Source organism: Medicago sativa, chromosome 3 (genome assembly GCF_051527215.1).
Source record: "Medicago sativa cultivar Bolivia chromosome 3, Bolivia_mono, whole genome shotgun sequence".
NCBI classification, from domain to species: Eukaryota; Viridiplantae; Streptophyta; class Magnoliopsida; order Fabales; family Fabaceae; genus Medicago; species Medicago sativa.
This window is the reverse complement of record NC_140751.1, coordinates 90,103,492-90,125,760: the sequence shown is the minus strand read 5'-3', so window position 1 is coordinate 90,125,760 and position 22,269 is coordinate 90,103,492. Positions and strand designations below refer to the sequence as shown.

General features: G+C 32.0%; 2 protein-coding genes across 3 annotated transcripts; one reads left to right on the top strand and one right to left on the bottom strand.

The window, feature by feature from the left end:
* Window positions 1–4,010: 4,010 nt before the first annotated feature.
* On the top strand, window positions 4,011–16,883 carry CDKE;1 (cyclin-dependent kinase E;1). 2 transcript variants are annotated; one of them, XR_015032484.1, is made up of 16 exons: window positions 4,011–4,262; window positions 4,424–4,534; window positions 5,054–5,157; window positions 5,457–5,499; window positions 5,653–5,751; window positions 6,111–6,180; window positions 6,666–6,760; window positions 6,865–6,898; window positions 7,000–7,084; window positions 7,343–7,420; window positions 7,655–10,072; window positions 11,087–11,119; window positions 11,384–11,492; window positions 14,664–14,873; window positions 14,967–15,033; window positions 16,401–16,883. XR_015032484.1 is itself a non-coding variant. In XM_085755590.1 (16 exons), exons 1-15 carry the CDS (start codon window positions 4,053–4,055, stop codon window positions 15,030–15,032), a joined length of 1,395 nt encoding a protein of 464 aa, XP_085611716.1. In that variant the 5' UTR covers window positions 4,011–4,052; the 3' UTR covers window position 15,033; window positions 16,401–16,883. The 2 variants fall into 2 exon arrangements, 1 of the variants encoding a protein (XP_085611716.1); XM_085755590.1 differs by having other exon boundaries at window positions 10,025–10,072.
* A 1,367-nt stretch (window positions 16,884–18,250) lies between these two features.
* On the bottom strand, window positions 18,251–21,598 carry LOC146941758 (nitrate regulatory gene2 protein-like). The gene is made up of 4 exons (XM_085749982.1): window positions 20,455–21,598; window positions 20,028–20,236; window positions 19,689–19,912; window positions 18,251–19,022 (listed from the first exon to the last, which is right to left on the bottom strand). Exons 1-4 carry the CDS (start codon window positions 21,596–21,598, stop codon window positions 18,251–18,253), a joined length of 2,349 nt encoding a protein of 782 aa, XP_085606108.1.
* Window positions 21,599–22,269: the final 671 nt, after the last annotated feature.

The window sequence follows — 22,269 nt, the reverse complement described above, 5'->3', positions numbered from 1 at the left end:
AGATCTGTATAAAAGTGAAGAGAGTCGTTTCATAAACATTATTCTCTATTAGGCCCACCACTGTTTATAATGGTGTTAGCCCTATGGCTTTAAAGCTAAAGGGGTCCTAGTAATCTTAAGTTAAGTCGGGAGGTTAGTAAAGTTTGACCATTAACTGTTCCACCTAGAATCAAACTCATGTTCTCCATAATAATTCGTCGTTGATGGAGCTAATTGACCACATGAACAAAATTTCTTGTTTTATTTATTTATTTTTTTAATTTAACATCGTGGTGATTTTGTTTGAATCTACAACAATTACTAATCAACATTTATTTATCCTCTAAAAAAATTAACATTTATTTATTCAATATTGGTATTAGCATTTTCTTTCTATTTTCATAAACTCCTAAAACATACAACACTCATGACATTCATATTTAAAAATAGTTTTTATAATATATCGTTTCCATTTTTTTTTGAGAGAATATCCTTTCCATTTATATAAATTAGAGCAATCAGAAAAATATACTCATGAGATATTTTGTATTTTTTCTCTCAAGTACTCCAGCAGTTAAATTCACACAATGAGGGGTATAAGTTTGAACATTGACACATGCATATCAATATCAAATGGAGCTTCCAACCGAGTTGCAATTATAGGACTGTAAAATTTATTTGAGCATTAATATGAATTATGAAATTTATTTTAAATATTTTTACTAAAAAAGCATTGATTGTAATGTGATTGAACTCAAGTGGTTAGTGAGTTCCAAATTAATCAGGAAACCCGAGTTTGATTTTTTCAGTAGAACAATCTTTAGATCAAACTCCGGTATACAAAGAGGTCCTTTACAACAAAAATATTTTTTTTTCACAAAGAAAAAAATTCCTATTTTGAGAGGTAAAAAATTAATTACTTCACAAATGTTTATAATTTGAATTTAATTTCAATTGAATACCGATATTAATCATATTTATGTGGTTAAAGGTCACTGCATGAAATATATTAATAATATAAATATAAATTCCATATTAATAAAAAATGGGAATACAATCTTGGTTTAATTTCAAAGTAACTTTTTAAAAATTAGTAACAAATTTGCTTAATTTTTTTTTTGTAGCAATTCTCATGGTCCAAGACAAAAAATTGTAAATTATAATTAGTGATGATGGTGCTATGAATAAGAAACTTCTATAATAAGCTGAAAAAATTTAATGTATATAGTATAATATTTAAGGCTTTAGTAAAAAAATTAAGACTTTTTTTTACAAAAGCTTAAGGCATTGTTGTATACTTAGAAATATTTTCTCACAAATTAATTTTAGCATATGTGGTCATATCAATGAACAAAGTTCATTTGATTAAACGTCATAATATTTTCAAATGAAATTCAAGATGATAAAAACAACAATTGGGACAAAGACTATCACTGAAATGAATAGAAAAGACCGTGTTGGCTCTTTTTTTAGATTCGATTTATGTCCCTAATTTTTTATCGAGTTAGATTTACGTCCCCTACTTTTTTTCTCCATAAATTTTATTTTTATCTTAAAAAAACTTGCTAGTGTAGATCCTTAAAATGTCAATTATTTTCTATTTTTAATTTGCAAAATGTCTTTTTTTTAGGGAATTAGCAAAATGTCTTGAATACTATTTAAAATGAAAGACATAAGATTTTATTGATTATCATAGTTTAAAAGTTATATATCTAATTAAGAAAAAAGATATCCTATAAAACAAATGCTTTTTTAATGTCAAATGTTAGTAATTAGTTAGATTTTTTTTCTTTCCCGAAACAAAATTAATTGTTTTCTTCTTCATCCAATTTTGTACCAAAAACCTATAACATCATGGAAAAACACATTCACACCAAACCAATAAATACATTGAATTAGACAATTGATATAACATTAAATTCTTGCATGGTTTTGCATCTTTTGTAGAAAAATAAAAGAAAAAAATGTCATGTAAACATGCTATGTTATGATTGAAAGTTGAGTGGAAAAACATACAATTTGATTGTTATAAGAATTATATTTGTTGGAAAAAAAATTATATTTAGCTTATTGTTAAAAAATACATGTATGATTGAGACCTTTCATGATTTTGTTAAATCTAATTGGTCAAAAATTAAGACAAAGGGTGGATAAATCCATTTGATTGGCTGAGAAATCAAACAATGATAATAATTTGATGGTTGTCATTGAAACATGTTTTTTTTTGAGGGGGCAAAGTGTCATTGAAAGTCATTAATAAGAAATCAAAAATTCATTTAGTTTTGTCATTATAATACTTTTACAACTTTCCACTTATAAATAAGGTAATTAATAAAAATATTAATGCAGTTTTAAAGCATATGTGATTATTAATTTTAATAATAGAATGAATGATGGATACAAAAATATGACGTTGAATTAAACATAATATTTTTTCACTTAAAAAACATAATAATTTAATAATCTTTAATTAGGATATTAATTTTAAAAATAGTATATACTCATTTAAATATTTAATTAGGATGAAGGAAATAAAATATAAATGATTGTATGGTTTACTATTTTTTTGAAAATGCACTTAAAATTTTAGGGTAGCACCTTGCTCCCTTTTAGTTAAAGAAAAAGGAACTTTTTGACTCAAAAAACAAAAATCAAAGGTGCCATAAAATCGATTTTCTATTACGTATTTCTTATCTTTTTCACTCCAAAGTTATCGATTCAATCAATTTTTTGAAAATAGGATGCATTTCTTCTTGTCTATTTACTAGTTTCCATCTCAAGCATAAAGTAGCAAGAAAAAAATCAAAAATCAAAATAACATATAAAAGAGCAAGATATTAAAAGTAAAATAACAACATAAGAAAAATTAAACAAAAAAGAATAGATAGATAGAAAAAGTTGTGAGTATTGAGGGATTAAAATAAAACAAAAGGGGGATAAAAGTGATTATATTTGAACGTGGTAAAAGAAATCCTTCGTATATATTCTAATTTATATGTGATGCATTTCTTCTTTTCTCTTGATTGGCTTCCATGTCCAAAATAAAGATCCGAACAAAAATAAAGAACATATAAACACCAAAAGAAAATTGAAAAGAGAATATGAATAAGAAACATCAACCTAAGAAATCACATAAAAAGGAACATAACAATAAGAAATGTTAAATAAACAATAAAACAATAAAAAATAAAAAATAAAACAAAAAGATAATGAGGTTGAAAGCTCAAAGCAGTGATTTTTTATGGGAGGAAGAGGTAGATGAAAATAATAAAAAAAAATCAAATTGTCTATATATAAGGAAAAAATCATATCATGATCAATTTTGATTGGTTGGTGAAAAATAAGTGAGTCATGATTCAATTTTAATTGGCTAATAGAAAATGAATGAGTCAAGATCCATTTTGATTGGTTGATGGAAAAGCATTAAATGAAATGGGGAGTATGAAGATGCCACGTGTACTTTTCCTCAAAGATGTAAACTTTTGTATTATATAAAGATAAAGATTAGTAAGAGGTGCATCAACAATGGAAGTATTATAGAGATGATTATGCTAGTCATAGTCTCTCACTTCTTCTTCTCACTCTGGGTTTGAGAAATTTAGAGTTGATGACGAGATATTTTGATATATTCACATTTGCCTGAAATAATGAGGGGTATTTTCATTTTCAAAATCAACTTTCATCTAAGCAACATTCTTTCATCTAAGTCAACAAAAACGCGCCACTTCAGCAAAGAAAAAGGGACCATGATCAAATTTAAAATGATTTGTAATTATAGTGTTTTTTTTAAAACAATAAATAATTAAACGGATTAACAATTAAGCTACACAGATTTACGGAGACATTTTACATATTTAATCTACGACAAATGTTCTTCATATAAAATTATCAAAGATTAATTTTAGTCGTTGATTCAATTAAGACCGAACTGAGTTTATTATAAAAGTAAAAATAAAAGTTTATTACAAAAGTAAAAATAAAAATAAAAACAAAAACACTTTACTTATGCAGGAGCGGATATATTCAAACAGAACCTTAACCAGTTTCCGCTTGGTGATTGTATCGAGTTCGCGATGGCAGACGGTAACCGCTCCAACAGCAACAAACCAGAGTGGCTTCAACAGTACGATCTGATTGGGAAGATCGGAGAAGGAACCTACGGTCTCGTCTTCCTCGCTCGGATCAAATCCGCCACAAACCGCGGAAAATCCATCGCCATCAAGAAATTCAAACAATCCAAAGACGGCGATGGTGTCTCTCCTACCGCCATCCGTGAAATCATGGTACTATATTTTATTTTCCCTCTCATTTTTAAATTGTAGAATTCACTCAAATTATTGGATGATATGAATAAGTTAGTTAACTAATACTAATGCAATTGTTTTCTGTTATTTGAATTTTTAACGTTTTCATGATTTTGAGTCAATTTCATTTGATAATGCAGTTGCTGAGGGAGATAACACATGAAAATGTTGTCAAGCTTGTGAATGTTCACATCAATCATACCGACATGTCTCTCTATCTCGCCTTTGATTATGCTGAACATGACCTTTATGTGAGTATACCGATACAACATTACATTCTATATACATATTTGACTTGAATTTCTCATTTTTGTTTTCTAATTTATCATAGCGATTCCTCCTCAAAATTTGTAGTTTCTGATATCGGGATTTTTTATGTTTTTAATTTTTATTTAATTTAAAGGATTGCATTTTGACACTCCCACCCTAATACTTTAAGGCTTGGTTGTTGTTATATACTATGTGTTCATATATACACATATTACGAGCTTTACGATGGATTTTGTGCTATTGTTACTTCAATGTCTTAAAATGTTATGTGAATTTTCTACAAGGTTGCTCTATAGGCCCCCTAGGTTGCTCAACTCTGAAAAAAGGCCGATCGGAATTTAGCTTCTAATAGGTTTGTTCCATCGGAAGATACATTCCAATAAATTGAGGGGCTTATGGAGCAACTTCCAATTATCCATGGGAAGACATGTATTTAGGTAGCAAGGAATTGATTTTTCTTGTAGTTAGTCGAGTGTAAAGATTTCAATATTGAATGGCAGGAAATAATAAGACATCATAGAGACAAGGTCAACCAGTCGATTAACCAATACACTGTTAAGTCAATACTGTGGCAGTTGCTGAATGGACTGAACTATCTGCACAGGTGGGTCTATTTTTTGTGAAGTTGAAGATGGTTCCTTTTATTTATTTATTTTTGTATGTTGAAGATGTTGAATAAAGGGGGAGCCTTGGTGCAACTGTAAAGTTGTTGTCACATGACTAAAAGGTCACAAGTTAAAGTCCTGGGAATAGCCTCTTGTGTAAAAGACAAGGTAAGGCTGCGTAAAATACCACAAAATGGTGGGACCCCTTCCTGGACCTTATGTATGCTGAAGCTTTAGTGCACCGGGCTGCCTTTTTTATTTTTGTATGTTAACTTATTTTATTATATTTTCCCTTCAGTAATTGGATAGTACATCGAGATTTGAAGCCATCAAATATATTGGTATGAATTTTTCCACCTTATCATGATATGTTAAATTATTTTTAGCCCCAAAAGTAGACATTTGAATTCAAATTTATTTATCCATATCGTCAAAAAAAATTATTTATCCATTTTTTTGTGCACCCATCTTTCTAACAACCTTTCTATGAACAGGTTATGGGCGATGGTGAGGAACACGGAGTTGTTAAAGTTGCTGACTTTGGGCTTGCAAGGATATATCTAGCCCCTCTGAAGCCATTATCTGAAAATGGGGTATGAGCACATTTTTCATCTGTGTATTCGAGAAGTCTTCATACATATTTCCTGCATGACTATGCTATTTTTAATATTTTGAAGAGTTGAAATCTGGCTATGCATATAATACTACAGTACCGGCTTTCTGCTGTAAGCCAAATAAGCGATGAGTGATGGGTATTGTTATTCATTTCAAGTTTAACTAATTGAGCTGTTGAGCCTGCTGTCGAAACTTGACGTGTTTTGATTTTCTATGTTTTGGCCGTTAAGTCTATTATCATCTTTAAACTTCAGTTAGCTGAGCACCTGTACCACATTTTACCTTTTGATATGTTTGATCGTTTAAATTCCTGATTTTATATAATACTAACTTGCAGGTTGTTGTAACCATTTGGTACCGTGCTCCGGAGTTGCTTCTTGGAGCTAAACATTATACCAGCGCTGTTGGTATCCTTAAATTAAGTTTTGTGTGTGTTATTCTATCTCCCTCTCTTCCTTCCCTCTCTCTGTGTGTGTGTGTGTGTGTTGCATGTATAAAAATTATGATTAACTATGGAGTTGTAATTGTGTGATGCTATGATTGTTATCAATGCATCGAGGGTATCTCTCAAGTCTTTTAACCTGTGTTGTACTTTTTTACTACATTGGTGTTTCTGCTATCCTTAGTTTGACTTGAGGTTGATGCCTGAATAAGTTATGGCTTTTGATGAATCTGACACAACAATTTTTAGGGCATACACAAAATGTTGATGTGGCATAACGTAATTTTGACGACTGTAATTTTTTTAGTGGATGTAATTATTGTTGGGGACTTCGGTACTCATAATCCAAAGGTAAACTTATCAATTGTGTGTAATAAATGAATGTGTGTGAACTCTGTATGATCTAATTGTAAAAGTGCTTTAGTTATTTTTCCTTAAAGAGACATTTAGATATGTGGGCTGTGGGATGCATTTTTGCTGAGTTGTTGACCTTGAAGCCACTATTTCAAGGTGCAGAAGTTAAAGCTACACCAAATCCTTTTCAGGTACCTGATGCTAAAACTTGCAGCTTTTTTTATTCTATTGTTGAACGTTGCTAGAGATATAGTATCATTTTTGGATTCTAAATAATCATTGTTCCTTTGTGCAGCTTGATCAACTTGACAAGATATTCAAGGTTTTAGGTAATTTATTTATTTACTGTTTTTCTTTCTCCCTGCTGAGGGATTTTCATTCTCTTGATGATATTCCAGATCCACTTACTTGGACATTGTTACTGTGCCAGGTCATCCCACATTAGAAAAGTGGCCTTCCTTAGCACATCTTCCCCACTGGAACCAAGATACTTCACATATACAAGGACACAAATAGTAAGATCATTATTGGATGTTTATTCAAATATATGCAGAATGGACCTATTTTCACAGTGTCGAGTCCTTTGTTTTCTCTTTTACTTGCTTGTTTTTTGTAACTGATATCTTTTTCCATGAAACTAATGGATCCGTTATGCTTTTTGCAAACAGTGACAATGCTGTTGAGTCCTTTGTTTTCTCTTTTACTTGCTTGTTTTTCGTAACTGATATCTTTTTCCATGAAACTAATGGATCCGTTCTGCTTTTTGCAAACAGTGACAATGCTAGTCTCAATAGTGTTGTGCACCTATCTCCAAAAAGTCCTGCATATGACCTTTTGTCAAAGATGCTCGAGTAAGTATTTCTAAACCATTGCGAAGGTTTTTACTGCGCCTCTATATGAAGGATGTACTTCTTTTTCCATTTAAAATCTAAATGATGCTAAACTGAACATGGTGAAATGTTACCCCCTTATACGCTTATGATTTGTAGTGCTATCCCCCATAATACTGTGAGATCATCATCATCATCATCACTTATTGCTGTACTTGTCCCTGTTTTTGTTGATCTTGTAGTTATGGTACGCAGGTTAATCAATCCCAAACTTCCCCTACCTTTTTCTATGTTGTCACTAGCGCCACTTTTGTGGCTAATCGTGGTGGAGTTATGGTGCCTGCTGCAAAACATTCTGCAGGTGCGGTGTGTTTTTCAGGTGCGACTATTGCAACTCCCAATTGCTCTAGAATTGCGCCGATTTTGTCATGCCACAGCCATTATAGGGGCTTTTGTGTTTCATGGCCATAAACAAAATCGATGAAAGGGATGAGAGAAGAATAAAAACAATGAAGAGTAGGATATCTAGTTATAAAAGAAGAGAGGACGAAAAAAGCATGTAGAGATGAGATTTAAGACACAAATGAAGAAATGTGGCACCTTGGTAGTCTGTTCTATGAAGGGATATAAAACCCTTGAGAACTAGGGTTAGCTTTGAATGGGCTTGGCATGTATTAAAAAATCTGAAAACAAACACGATAGAATTCAAACCCTGGGCAAAGCAGCCCTTTTAGTCTGCAAACCTACTGAACCACTACCATCCTGTAGAAATTTTATATACAGTATTATTATAACAACGTAGATTGGATTTGAAGAATTTAACTAAGCCCTCCAATACCTCATCTGATACAACTTTTGAACAACGTAGATTGGATTTGAAGAATTTAACTAAGCCCTCCAATACCTCCTCTGATACAATTTTTGAGTTCCTCCAAATTGGGTGGGGGGGGGGGGGGGGGGGGGGGGGGTTATGTAATATGAAGAAAAACAAGCACCCCAAAGTCCTTTCCTCCCAAAACCCTCTATTGACCCTTAGCAAAAAGTTTCCATGAAGTTCAATTTAGGAAGTACAAATACTATTTGCAATTAACTAAATTCTTGATAAGTGAGTTTAGGTATTTTGCCTTATGATCGAGACCGGAGGAAGTATCTATATACATATCTGTATGTAGTATTGATTATTTAGTAAAATCAAATACAAAAATTATAATAGTATTCATCCCATTACACACTACACCAATATTTGGTTTCGGAGCTGGTCGCTCTGAGCCGCTATCGAGATTGACAACATAGACCTCTTTCCATGTTGTTTGAAACTTGAATTATTTTAGGTTCTCATGTTTAGTGGTTACAATCAATCAGATTAACCTGTGTTGCAATCTTCCCATTTACTAGAGGTTGCAGTGTTGCTGCTTTCCTTGTGAATCACCATCTGAACCACAAAAAGAGTATATCTGTTATTGAGTGCCGGGAATATGTTGATATTGAGAAGGATTTTGAGGATCTCTCTACAACACTAAATAGATATAAGGAAATCAACCACTACTTGATAAATTCTTATTCTCTAGTGTTCAGAGGATTATCATCATTCTTTAAGCCATGGATATTAGGGGAAATTTCATTCCCTTTGTGTATTTCTGTGAAAAAGATTGAGTTACCTAAAACAGTATATTAGAATCAAGTAAATCTGTAGATATTCCTTTAATTATACAACTTCCTTGATTGATTGTTATTTTTCCTAGAGAATACAACTTCCTGGTTAGTGTTGTTTTATTAAGCATTCAATGCATTTACTGTAGCACTATCTAGTCACATTATACCTTTTTCTTTTGGGAATGTGGAAATCCCAACCTGCCCTACAGTGACCACCATGAACATTGTCACTTGCCAACTGCTCCTATTCATTATTTGAAGAAACAAGAAATGCCAAAAAGTTCGAATTCACAACCAATAACATTGGCTTAATTGGCATTTACATACTAGGAATATTTCACCTATTAAGGAGGATTTTCCGATTACTTAAAATAGAGGTGATCAATCTCAGTTGACTGTATCTCGGGCGTTGACCTGAGAATTCCCCAATTCCCTCTACTCGATGAATTTGTTCTAAATGGAACAGCGAGCTGTGTCGAAGTCACGCCTGTGCTAGAAATGTGGCAGACACTCATCTGCGTTGTGCAGCCAGCCGTCTTGTGTATGCTTCACATGCTTTAGATCCTCGAGAGTGACCCCCTTATTCTGCAACTGAGTGCGGGATCTCTCTATCATGTCTGCTTCTTCTCTTTTGCAAGCCTTCGTAATAGCCCCATCTTGGGGAATATTTTCACCAAGCATTTTTCTGATTCCCGTCTGATTTGGCATACCATGCTGTGATAGGATGCCACATCCATTTAATATTTTAACGCTAAACATTGCCAATGGGAGTTGTGATACTATGTCATTCCCATTATTGTCATTCTAGTAAACCAAATGCAGCCTTATTTTAATTTTGTTACATGTGGAATTCAACCCGTTAGAATTTCATCTAGTATTCATGGAATATGTTGATTTGCTGCATGATTTATTGTTTTTATGAAAATTCTTCTATTTTTTCCCTCTATTAGCGGCATGCGTATTTATGTGCAGATATGATCCGAAAAGGCGTATAACAGCAGCACAAGCTATGGAGCATGAGTATGACTCTTTTTATTTTCTTTTATTTTTGCATAAAATCTACATGCCTAGTGATTAAAAAGATGATTTAGCCAGAGATGGATCTCAGGGAGGGCAAGCACGGGAATATCCACCGCTGCTTAGAACATACATATGATTTTGTGCATTAAAATTGATTATGCATTAAAATTGTATTTTTGTTGTCCCATCATAAAACTGGTATCATGTGACCTTTGCATGCAGGAAAATTTAGTTAAATATGCATTGCAAAAAATATTCTTATACCGTATAATGTTATATTATTACTAAATAATATTTATATGCTCATATTGATAATTACACATTTTAAAAAGATATTAAAATTATCAAACCACACTCAATGTGTAAAATATATATTTTTTTCATGTGTATTTATGTAATATTTATCATTATATATCTTTTGGCCCCTGCTTTGATAAATTTCTGAATATGTCGTTGGATTTAACTTTTATTTGTTTATTTCTACCTATTGAAATCTTGACTAGATACTACATATTTTCCTTGCGTTTTTTATATTCTTGTTATGGCACTATCAAAGATTTTCTTGAATTGATGTAGTTACCATGTTACTGTTGTATTTAATATAATCCTGATTGGAATTTTCAGAAGTTATTGAGGATGAACAACTAGATTGTTGTATTTAGTAGAGAAGCTTTCTCTAAACTAATATTTACCAAAAAAAAAAAAAGCAGTTATGCGGCTCTGCTGCTGCTCAATTAGATAATTTGGGGTGAATTTATAATATGTTTCACTTATATTTCAGTCACGTTAGAAATGCAATATAAAAATTATTGATGTATATTAGAACAACTTCCGAAGCTTTTTGTGAACTAATATTTACCAAAACAAAAGCAGTTATCTGGCTCGGCTTTTGCTGAATTAGACAATTTGGGGTGAATGTATAATATGTTTCACTTATATTTCAGTGATGTTAGAAATGCAATATAAAAACTATTCACATTTTTTTGCTTAACATGTTTTACTTTGTTTTTCCAGGTATTTCAAAATGGAACCACAGCCTGGACGGAAGTAAGGCCTTTTCTTCCTTCCTCCTTTGCTATTTGGCGTTGGTCTTTTCATCTTTTACCCATTTTTTATCGCATAAAGCCTTTTCCTAGAATTATTGATTACTTTCATTGCTTTGAAAATTTGTTTGCAAAATTTATGAATAAACTATATTCAATATTTCTCTCAATGCTCTATGTATAGTAAAGCAGTTTTCTTCATTAAGCATGTGTTTTCCAAGATCATTTATCTCCTTTAGTTAAACATGTTTGCAAAATCAATGCCCAGTGCACTTGTACCATGCCAACCTGGAGAGGCTTTTGTGAATTATCCCACACGTCCGGTGGACACAACCACAGATTTTGAAGGGACAACCAACATGCAGCAATCACAGCCGGTACGTGATGATAATTGGATATCCTTTTGCAAAAATCTCAAAAGAAAAAGATATTGAAATTGTGCAGGCTTATGTTATCCTGTACCCATTTTGATATTGCAATTGTTGCAGATTTAAAATTTTCATTGAGTATGGCATATGATTATTCATTACTAATGGATATGATTCAACTGTCCCTAAACTGTCCTTTTGTGGAAAATAATCATATATTGTGAAAGAGTAATACTCTCAGAAGTTTAGCAACTGACCTGATTTTAGTTCATATTTTTTTTTTTAATCTGATGGTGCAGTACTATAAGAATCTCTACTTTTTGTGAAGTCTTATTATAATTTTTAATCTGACAGTGCAGTACTATAAGAATCTCTATTTTTTGTGAAGTCTTATTATAGGTTTGAAATTAGAGAGCAGTAAGTTTTATTATAGTTTAGCAATAATGATCTTACTATCAGTGTTTTAAAAATCGGCTCACTGATCGACATGGTCAGGGCACTGAGTAACTGGTCGAACCTGTGGGTCACCAGTTGAGCCGCATAACTGTTGACCCAGCTTATACTAAAAAAAATATTCATGCCATATAAATTTATTATTTTTTTACAAGATACATATTATCCTAAATTTATGTTCTAAAAGTGGAATATTAATATGAATAACATATTGTGGAAATAAAAAAAAAAACCTATTAGTTTATATAATATCTATCATTCTTTTGTGTTTACTGTATGGATTTTAAAATAGTACAAGTTATATACAACAATAATCAAATCTTATCCCACTAAGTGGGAACATAATGTTCTATCATATATAATCATATCTCTATCAAACTCATTAACCCCTAGACATTTTTTATTAGGCTGTTTGTGAGTTCAGAGGGAGTGGGAAGGCTTTGCGAGGAGAGAAATAGAGAGAAATCTCCCCCTTTATTTAAGAGAGTGATTTTGTAAAGAATATTAGGCTGTTTGTGATTTTAGAGGGAATGGGAAGGCTTTGGGCGGAGAGAAATAGAGAGAAATCTTCCCCCTTGTTTAAGAGAGTGATTTTGTAAAGAATGATAAGAGAACGCTTATAATTAATATATTTATAATTTTTAGAGTATTATAACAATATGGAAATGATTTGAGCAATATGTATTGAAGTTCTCCAAAATGCTCATCCAATACATTTTTAAAGTTCCCCCAAATTAGGTGGATTTTGTATTTTGAAGAAAAATGAATTCTTCAAAAGCCTCCCTTCCCAAAGCTCTCACTTCCTTCAATTTCTCTCTTTCTTTTTTTCAAAGCCCTCCCTTTCCCTCCAAACTCGCAAACAGGGCCTTATAGTTTTTCTAGGTTTTCCTCTGCCTCTAGTGATTTGACTACCCTCCATTTGATCTACTCTCCTTACTATGGAATCGACATGTCTTCTTTCTAAGATGCTCAAACTACCTAAGTAGAGTTTCCACCATCTTTTTTACGATAGGTGCTACCCCGATTCTTTCTCTAATGTTGTCATTTCTAATCTTATGTGTTTTGTCTTACCACACATTCAACACAACTTCCTCATCTCTCCTACGCTTATCTTATTCTTGTGTTGGTTCTTTACCGCCCAACACTATGTCCCATACAAAATTGCCAGTCTTACAACTGTATGATAAAATTTCCCCTTCATCTTTGAGCAGTATTTTTGTATCACATAAAACACTTGGTCCTCCTTCATTTCAACCACCTAACTTGAATTCGATGGTTTACATCTTCTATTTCTCTGTTGTTTAGTACTAGGGACCCGAGATATTTAAATCGTGTAACTTGCGTTGTGGTATGATCTCCAACTTTCATCTCTAAACTAGAAATGCTTCGCCTTTTGCTAAAGTTGCATTCCATATACTCTATCTTGCTTCTACATAGGCGGAAGTCACACGCTTCTAAGATTTGTCTCCATTCTCGCATTTAAAGATGAATTATTACATTATACCAACAAAAAAAGATGAATTATTTCTTAAATATTACGGAGATATAGTACAAGTTATATGGCAAGTATTAATTACAATTTGATGTTCTTAAATCAAATTTGTGTATTGGATATATGAATGAAAAGCAACATCAGAGGCATCAACGAACATATGGCGCAGTGGCTGAAGTTACATTGTTGAAGATTATTGACGCGGGTTCGATTCTTGACCATGCCACTTACATATGTTCTTAAATCAGTCTTGATAAATAGCAGCCATAGCGGTTTTATACCGCTATAGCATAATGGAATTTGGAGAAACCATATTGTTCCATAATACACTATCTAGTACAAAATGTTATAAAATAGCCGCTTTAGTGGCACTATTGCGTAGCGGAATTTCATCAATCAGATATTTTCCGCTATCCGTGATTAAAACCATTGTCTTAAATCAAGTTTTATTGCCTAAATATTACATAGATATAGTACAAGTTATATGGCAAGTATTAAGTATATGGCAAGTATTAATTACAATTTGATGTTCTTAAATCAAATTTGTGCATTTGATATATAAATTAAAAGCGACATTAGAGGCATCAACAGACAGATGGTGCAGTGGAAGAAGTTACGTTGTTGAAGATTATTGATGCGGGTTCGATCCTTGATCAGGCCACTTGCATCAAATTATTTTTTAATTAAAACGGTAGCCTGTTTTAACTGAACTGGACAGCACCAATTTCTATCAGTTTGCACGAGTTTGACTGGTTTAACGAAAATTTGACCAGTTCAAATGCATGAGTGGTCTAGTATGGCGACTGGACCAATCATGGGTCTGGTTTTCGGTCAGACCAGCCTGACTGACTGGTTCGGTTTTTAATACACTGGAATGAATTGCCTAGGCTTCCCCAAGTTTTGTTTACCATTTTATATTACTTTAAGTGGGTTGTATTGAAAAAATATAGATAATAACTGTTAGTCGAGTTTAATTACTTCGTGCTAAGGTTATTTATATTTTCAATGGTTTTGCCATATTTAACTTGATTTGATTCATAACCTTGTATGAATAATATCCCTAGTAGCTTCTATTAATGAAAAGTTTTGATTCCTGCTGAAATTTAAGTCATTTTAAATTGCTTACTCATGATTCTTACTAAGGGTATTAGCATACTACACAGGCAAGCATAGGCACGCATGGACATTTCCACTTCATTTTTTTTGAATGTGTATTTTTTGTTTACCTGAGTCAGGTTTCGTCTGGAGCTGCTATTGCTGGAAACATGCCTGGTGGTCATGCGTCAAATAGATCTGTCCCTCGACCAATTAATGTTGGCATGCAAAGAATGCATCAGCTGCAAACTTATAATCTCACATCCCAGGCAGGGATGAGCAGTGGAATTAATCCTGCTGGCATCCCAATGCAACGAGGTGTTCCTCAACAGGCCCATCAGCAGCAACAGGTTTGTTGTTTATTTGGGAAAGGTGCGAAGTGTTACCTTGTTGTCCTTTTTTATGGTGAATTTGATTTGTTATTGTTGTCTTCTGTTTGACAGTTGAGGAGAAAAGACCCAATGGGAATGCCAGGATATCCTCCACAGCAGAAATCAAGACGTATGTAAGGTAAATAACATTGTTCCACCACATAGTAATGACAAAGGTGGTGGTGATAGTCCTCTATCATAGAGAAACTTGGCATTTCATAAAACTGGAAGAATTTCTTTGATGTGGACAATCTGAAATATTATCAATTTTCCCATGTTTTGGCGGAGTAGTTTTTATCAACAATTAGGATTCATGAGTTATTATGTGAAATTTTGAATTAAAGCTTTCATGAAGATTCTTACAAAGTATTTTTTTTTTTGACCGATACTACAAAGTATTTGAGATACTACAAATTGCGCATAATCTGATTCACCACTTTAGTAGTCCCTTGTGATATTTAGGCTGTGGCAAACATCAAACTGTGTAGTGTGTATATCCTTGTCGCTATTTATCAAGGTCATCAAAGTTGGATCGGTCGGTACTGATCAAACCGAAACAGACCTTCGTATGGTCAAATTAGTACTGAAAACTGCCTAGCAGAAAACCCAGATTTACCACTGGAAAATCAGCATAAAACTGCTAAAACCACCGGTCAGCCTGTTTGTCGGAGTTCATATAAACATGCAAAGCCTGAGAAAATATTACCCGAAAATGGCATTTTATATTTGACTTGTGTTGTGTTGCCTCTTTAATTCCTCAGTGTGGCTCCGGTTTGCTTGTAAATTTCGTAATTCATAATTTGACCAGAGGCATACAACAAGCTTGTATTAGGTGTCATGGTTGTTTCTCATGTCTCAATTTTATTTTTTACCTTTCCTTTTCAATATAATCTATTCATGAATTGGATTAGGATTCTCTCATGTTGAAATCAACATGAAGAAATAATGTGGAGAATCTTTACCTTTGAAATATAGAGAGGAGGGTTTAAGAATTCGGAAAAAAAGGGAGAAAATGTGGTTAAAGGTGGAGCTTTAAAACACGAGAGAATGAGTGGAAAAAACATGAGAAGATCATGATCGTCGTGAATTAGGATGGTCATACTCACGAAGTAGTAGTTAAATATATTGTCAGAATTACCAGAGTCCTATTTCAAAGCAGAAAAAAGAGAGATGTATTATATTTAGGTAAAGAAATATGTATTATTATAGTTAAAAAGTATAAAAAAAAGTAATATATGGTTAAAAAGTATAAAAAAGTAATATATTGAATATAAAAATTATATTTTAGTATTATCGGTCCATTCTCAGCTTAATTCCGGCCATACCTTCAATTCTTACATCGGTATCTACACCGCTTCTATGTCCAATTCTTTAATAGTTCGTGTCATCACTGTTCCTTAATAGTTCGTGTCATCACTGTTCAACCTTTTTGCATACCTGAACTACTAGTGTAGGATGACTCTTCTATATTTGCAACAATGCTGAAATATGATGTCTCATGATTAGGTGGAAGAGATTTCATGTGAAAATATAGATTTGAGGTCAACAGTCGAAAACTTGAGCTAGTTCAGGACAATTCGTAACTCCGGTATTCTGATGATCTGCTTTCATCCTTGAGGTCCTCACTTTTTGTTAATGATATCATCAAGATTTGTTGCACACGAGGCTGGATGCTACAATATGAATTATTCTGATGGAACACCAATGGAGTCATTGAAGGGGAATAAACAGAGGAAATAGTTGAGCTACTGGTGGCATGTATATCATGGTTATATATAGTTGTACAACTTTCTTGTATTCTTATAGCTGTTCCACCGTGTAAACTGTTAGGGATCATATAGGTTTTAGCAAAAATTGAACCAACTGTAACCTTGTTGTAGTTGCTGTATAATATTTTCCTCAATCCCCAATTATACGCCACTTGCCTTGATCCCCAATGTAAATTATATATATTTTTTTTCCATTTTGAATTTGTTGTCCTCCTAAAAATCTTATTACTTTTTGACTATGGACTAATTTTAGTAGAATTTTTTTTTTTAAAAATACGCAATTATTAGAATTATAAGCTTTCTACAAGACATATATGGTCGGAATTGATTATGCTTAAGAGGTAGAACATGCTGATACCATAAGCAGCAGTTTAGCATAAATATATCACTAGGGACATTTTCTTCCTCTCGTGTTTCTAGGGTGTTTGTTAAAAGGTCACCACAAACATTCCTGAAAAGGTGAGGGTAGAAATATAATATACTCATTTTTTTTTTAAAGAATACTCATGTTTGTTATAAGTTTATAAAAGTTGTTTTCGGGCATTAGTTTATTTTGAGAATAAATATGCATTTTTTCAACTTTTTATTTTCATGTCTAGAGGGTGAGAATTTTGTTTTTCTGGGAATAAAAGACAACTACCTACTTTCTTAGAAAAAATCAAGAAATTTACCGAACACATTCATGGGAATGATATTTTTGGGATTTAAGATTCATAAGAAATAGTTAATTATGGGAATAAACTTTGAAACCATGAAACAAACACACCGTTGATGTTTGACTATTTAATTTTATGGTCTTTTATAAGGACATTTTGTTAAGCTTTATGTAGAAAATCTTTTTTTTATAAAGTTTCAATTTTTTTTTTTTGAGAAACAAAGTTTCAATATATTAAATGCATCATTCGTAAAACAAAATTTCTTAGTTTTCTTAACAAGTGTCCTTCCTAAGAACATTTATTAACATTTCCCTTAATTTTTTGTGTGAATAGAACAAACTCTCTATGTGAGGAACAATTAAACCAATACATTAAATACTTTATCCTTTGTAAAATTAGAATTTCGTTGTTAAGGTGTTTCTTTTGACTATGACAATGTAATTATATTCGGCAAAATTTAAATAGATTTTATAACAAAAAAATTACATTCCATAAATCTTAAAATTTAAAAACTTATAATGTGAATGTAAAAAAAAGTTACTTTGATCATATGATGAAAATTTATATGTGTAGTTTGTTTAGATTTTTTTTTTTTGAGACATTTATGCTACATAAAATATTAGAAATAATTAAAAACTATTTTAAAAAATTAAAAAATAAAAGTATTGAAAATGAATGTGGAAGTAGCTTGTGAAATAAAAAAAATCTTAATTTATATGTAGAGAAAGTCTTAGGTTTAGCTAGCTTTAGTTTTTCTTTAAAAAACAGTCAAAATATCTTTTCTTTTTTTTAATGAAAACCAAGTGAAAAGTCCGCCAACCTATTTGGAATAACGTTCATAATGAAATTAAGAATAATGAAAATCTTACTTAGAACATAATAATGAAGTTAAGAATAACGTTCTTTTTCTTCAATTCTAACACAAGATTACTTACTCATGGACCCCACTGTTTGGAAGTCTAAGTTGCTCATAAACTTCCAAATTTTCCAAACTAAACCTCCACAAAGCGTCAAAAATTGGAGCCAAACCCTCTTGTAAACAGCTTGAAGCAATATCATTAACATCTTTGATAACTTTTTTCTGTCTCTTTTTTGCTTCAATCAATCTCTGTCTCAAAGTTTCCAACCTTTTATCAGATGCATTCAACAGTGGAATATCGTCTTCATCAAAATTTTCTGATGCCTTCATTTTGATAAAAGAGTGATAATGCTCAGACTTGATAATAATATTCTTGCAAAAGGATCTAAGCCTTTTCTTGTAATCCTTAAAAAGAGATTTCACTCTAACTTTCTGTGCCTTTTCTTCTTTTAGCTTCTCATATAAGTGATGCAAGTTTGATGCAAAACTAGTTATGGTTTTAGACACTTCAATTGTTGAAACCTTCATTATTTCATTGTACCAATTGTTGCAAACTCCAAAAATAGGAGGAGCTTCTAGTTCATCTTCAGTTTCTTCTGTTTCTTGGGGAGCACACTTTTGTAGCCAATCATTCAAGTGTTGCACTAGGGTCTTCTGTTTCTTGATGAAATTACTAAAGGACATACCCCAGTTCAAAATCACCTTTTCTAATTTCAAAGTAGCTTTGATGCTTGATTTTTTCTTTTTTGCAGGATCTAATATATGTACATGACTTATGACCTTGTTGATAGCTTGGAATTGTTTCTGGTGACATGTGCTCATGGTCTTCCACAATTCAAGTAAGCTATAAAAGTGATGCAATGTAGATATAATTAGAAAATATCATAATCAAATAAAAATATTTCAATGGAAGCAAAAGTCTTTTCTATTCTTTAACTTAAATATATATATATATATATATATATATATATATATATATATATATATATATATATATATATATATGTTACATATATGCATGTTTGGGTTGACGATGAGTTTGACAGAATCAAGGTGTGACACTATGATTTTAGCGAAAGCTAAATTTTAGAGCTTCAACAACGGTCTTGTTTGGATAAACATCTTAATTAAGTGATTGTAGAATAAGCACTCATGATATAAGTGTTTATGTATAAACTATTTCTACACCAAAAGATAAAATAAAGTCAAACTACTTCTATATAAGTTGTTTTTCATAAGGTATCATTGTGAACTTATGGAAATAAACTAAAAACAACACATGGAAATGTCATAAACTGTTTTCTTAAGTTCTCCAAAACAATCTCACAAGTGCTTATGCAATAGATAAAATCAAATAATTCAATCTAAACATACTAACCGTCAATCCAAACATGCACTATAGTCTGAGTTGCTATCAAAAGAATTTTAACACTAGATTTCAAAATAAATTCCATGCCAATACATAGTACATATAAATAATAAAAGAAATATGGCAAGTTAAGCAACATACCCGTCAATCAATTTATTGAGTTCAGGAAGCAACATATGATCTGTTAACACATTGATCTCTCTTGATATCACACTGATTGAAGTTACAGCTACACTAATATCTGAATCTAGAAGTTTAATAGAATAAAGAGTATCATCAATCTTATCTGACTCAGAACCTTTCATATCCAATTTTTTTATCCTCTTGTGCAGCTTATCATAGAGAATTCTAAGTTTCTCTTCACCCTGTCATCAAAATTGTTTAGGAAATATAAGATTAAAATAAAACTCAACTACAAGTGTTTAAACTATCAGAAACATGCCATATCTATATATATGATAAATATAAGTAACTATTTACCAACACTTCTTCATAAAGTTTCTTTTCCCACACATATAGCTTCTCCAAAGTTGATGAAAGGTCACCAATTTTTTTATGATCTTGATTGGTTTGCATCTTAGCTTTGGACAACTTTTTTGTTCCAGGAACTGGCTGGTATGACATGTATGAAGGGTGCAACCACGATGGTACCGAAGGGAATATCCTCCCAAGAACACAAGATGCAAAAACTGCAAGGAAGTAACGGAAATCGTAATCATGATCATATCCTTGTTCATTTTATATGTGTGTTTTTGAGTAAGAAACATACAGTCATTATATTTCATGATTAATATCTTCAAATGAATTTATAATAGTTCATAAAATAACAAAAAGAATCAAATACTAGTAATGTTCATTTATTGATCAATTCACAGACAAAAAGCGAAGAAGAGTAAATTGATCCTACCTCTTAATTTGGTACGGACAGAATGATATGGTATCTTTTCTGCCTCGATAACCAACGAAAATTCTCTTCCACAATCACATAGATTTTTGAACTCGTTCTTTATATCGAGCACTGCTTCCTTTAGACTCATTGTGCTACTAGAAGCTGGTGTAGTAACACCAACACCACTAGTTTCTGAAGATTCATACTCCTCTATTTTAATCTTAGACCCCAAGTCACCATTGTTTATTTCCTCAGTGCTTGAAACTGAATTTCTATTAGAATTTAGCCCTTCAAAATTGCTGGAAGTGCCATTACTTGACACATTTGAACTTAATTCACTTTCATCTTCTAAATCAGGAATCCCTTCTGTTTCCCTTACTTTTCTCTCATCCTCATCATGATGATTATAACTAGGAACTTCATAATTCATGCTAAATGGATATAACAAATCAAACTTAGAGGCTTGAGGTGGCGGGGGAGGAGGTTCTGAGACAGTACGGGCAGCATTGTTTTGGTGACTAGTTCCATGGTTATGTGACTCATTTTGGTGACTAGTTCCATGGTTATGTGACTCATTAACATGAACAGGAGACACAACCATAATTGGAAAGGGCCTGGAACCATAATGTTTATACCTATCAAACCTTTGTATATTTTCCTTCATTCGACCATATTCATAGGCTCCAAAATCTTCATGTGACGTATGCATATGATGAATATCCTCTTCAAACGGTGTTGCATTCTTATTAAACTCAACTCTTGACTTCTGTTGATTCTTCATGTTGTTTCTATCATCATCAACATGGTGTTTACAATGGATTGATTCATCATTCGATTCCGAGCTAAAATCAATGCTACTTAGTTCTTCTTCACTGTCATCTTCATCTTCTTCTTCTTCTTCATCGTCATCGCAGTGTAAGTGATCCAAATCAGAATCATTAGAGGAAAAATTCAAATTAAGACAAGAATGATCAAAAATTACAAACTCTTGTTCCACGTATTGATTAAGGGAATTTCCAAGCTTCAAAAGAGATTCCAAGTATGTATCAAAGGATGTAACTAAATCATATCTACAATACTTAGCGGCTTTAATAATATCCTTCCTTTGTCTACATAGACTAACTAGTGATGATTTTTGCAACTTTGAGTGACCCTTGATCATTACGTTACTTAACTACTGAACTGCAATCAGTAAAAACATTGAAAAACACAATCAGTTTTTAACACAACACTAGTCTCATTAGAATACACAAAAACATTGAAAAACCCTAAAACGAAGCTGTTTTCGTCATCAAAAAAGTAAATAAATAAATAAACAAAAACTGAAGCTGAGCAACAAAATTATGAAAAGAAAAAGAAGAATGAAAGAACCTGAGAAGTGAAACTTGGTGAGTGAGGCTAAAGAACCGTAACACAGTGATTGAGATTTAAGGGAGTGAGTGAGGTTCACACAAAACCTCGAAACATCAACACACACAAAAAAATAGGTTTGAGGTTTATGTGTGTGTCAGAGAGACATCTAAATATATAAAGGGAAAGAAAATAAGTATATTAACGAAATAAGAAATTTATAATAAAAAATATTTATTAAAATTTTCAATTTGATTATGTTAATTAATTAGATTTCCTAAAAAAATAACATTAGATATTGCACTTTTTTATAACAAATATTATAGTATTTTTCTAAATCTACGCAATTTGGTTATGAAGCTAAGCATGTAAATGTTGACTTGACGCACAAGCTTCCGTTAAATAAGGTGCAACAAAATTCTACTAAATCTTTTTTTTTTTTTTTTGAGGGAGCTAAATCTATATCCATATTTGAATACATAT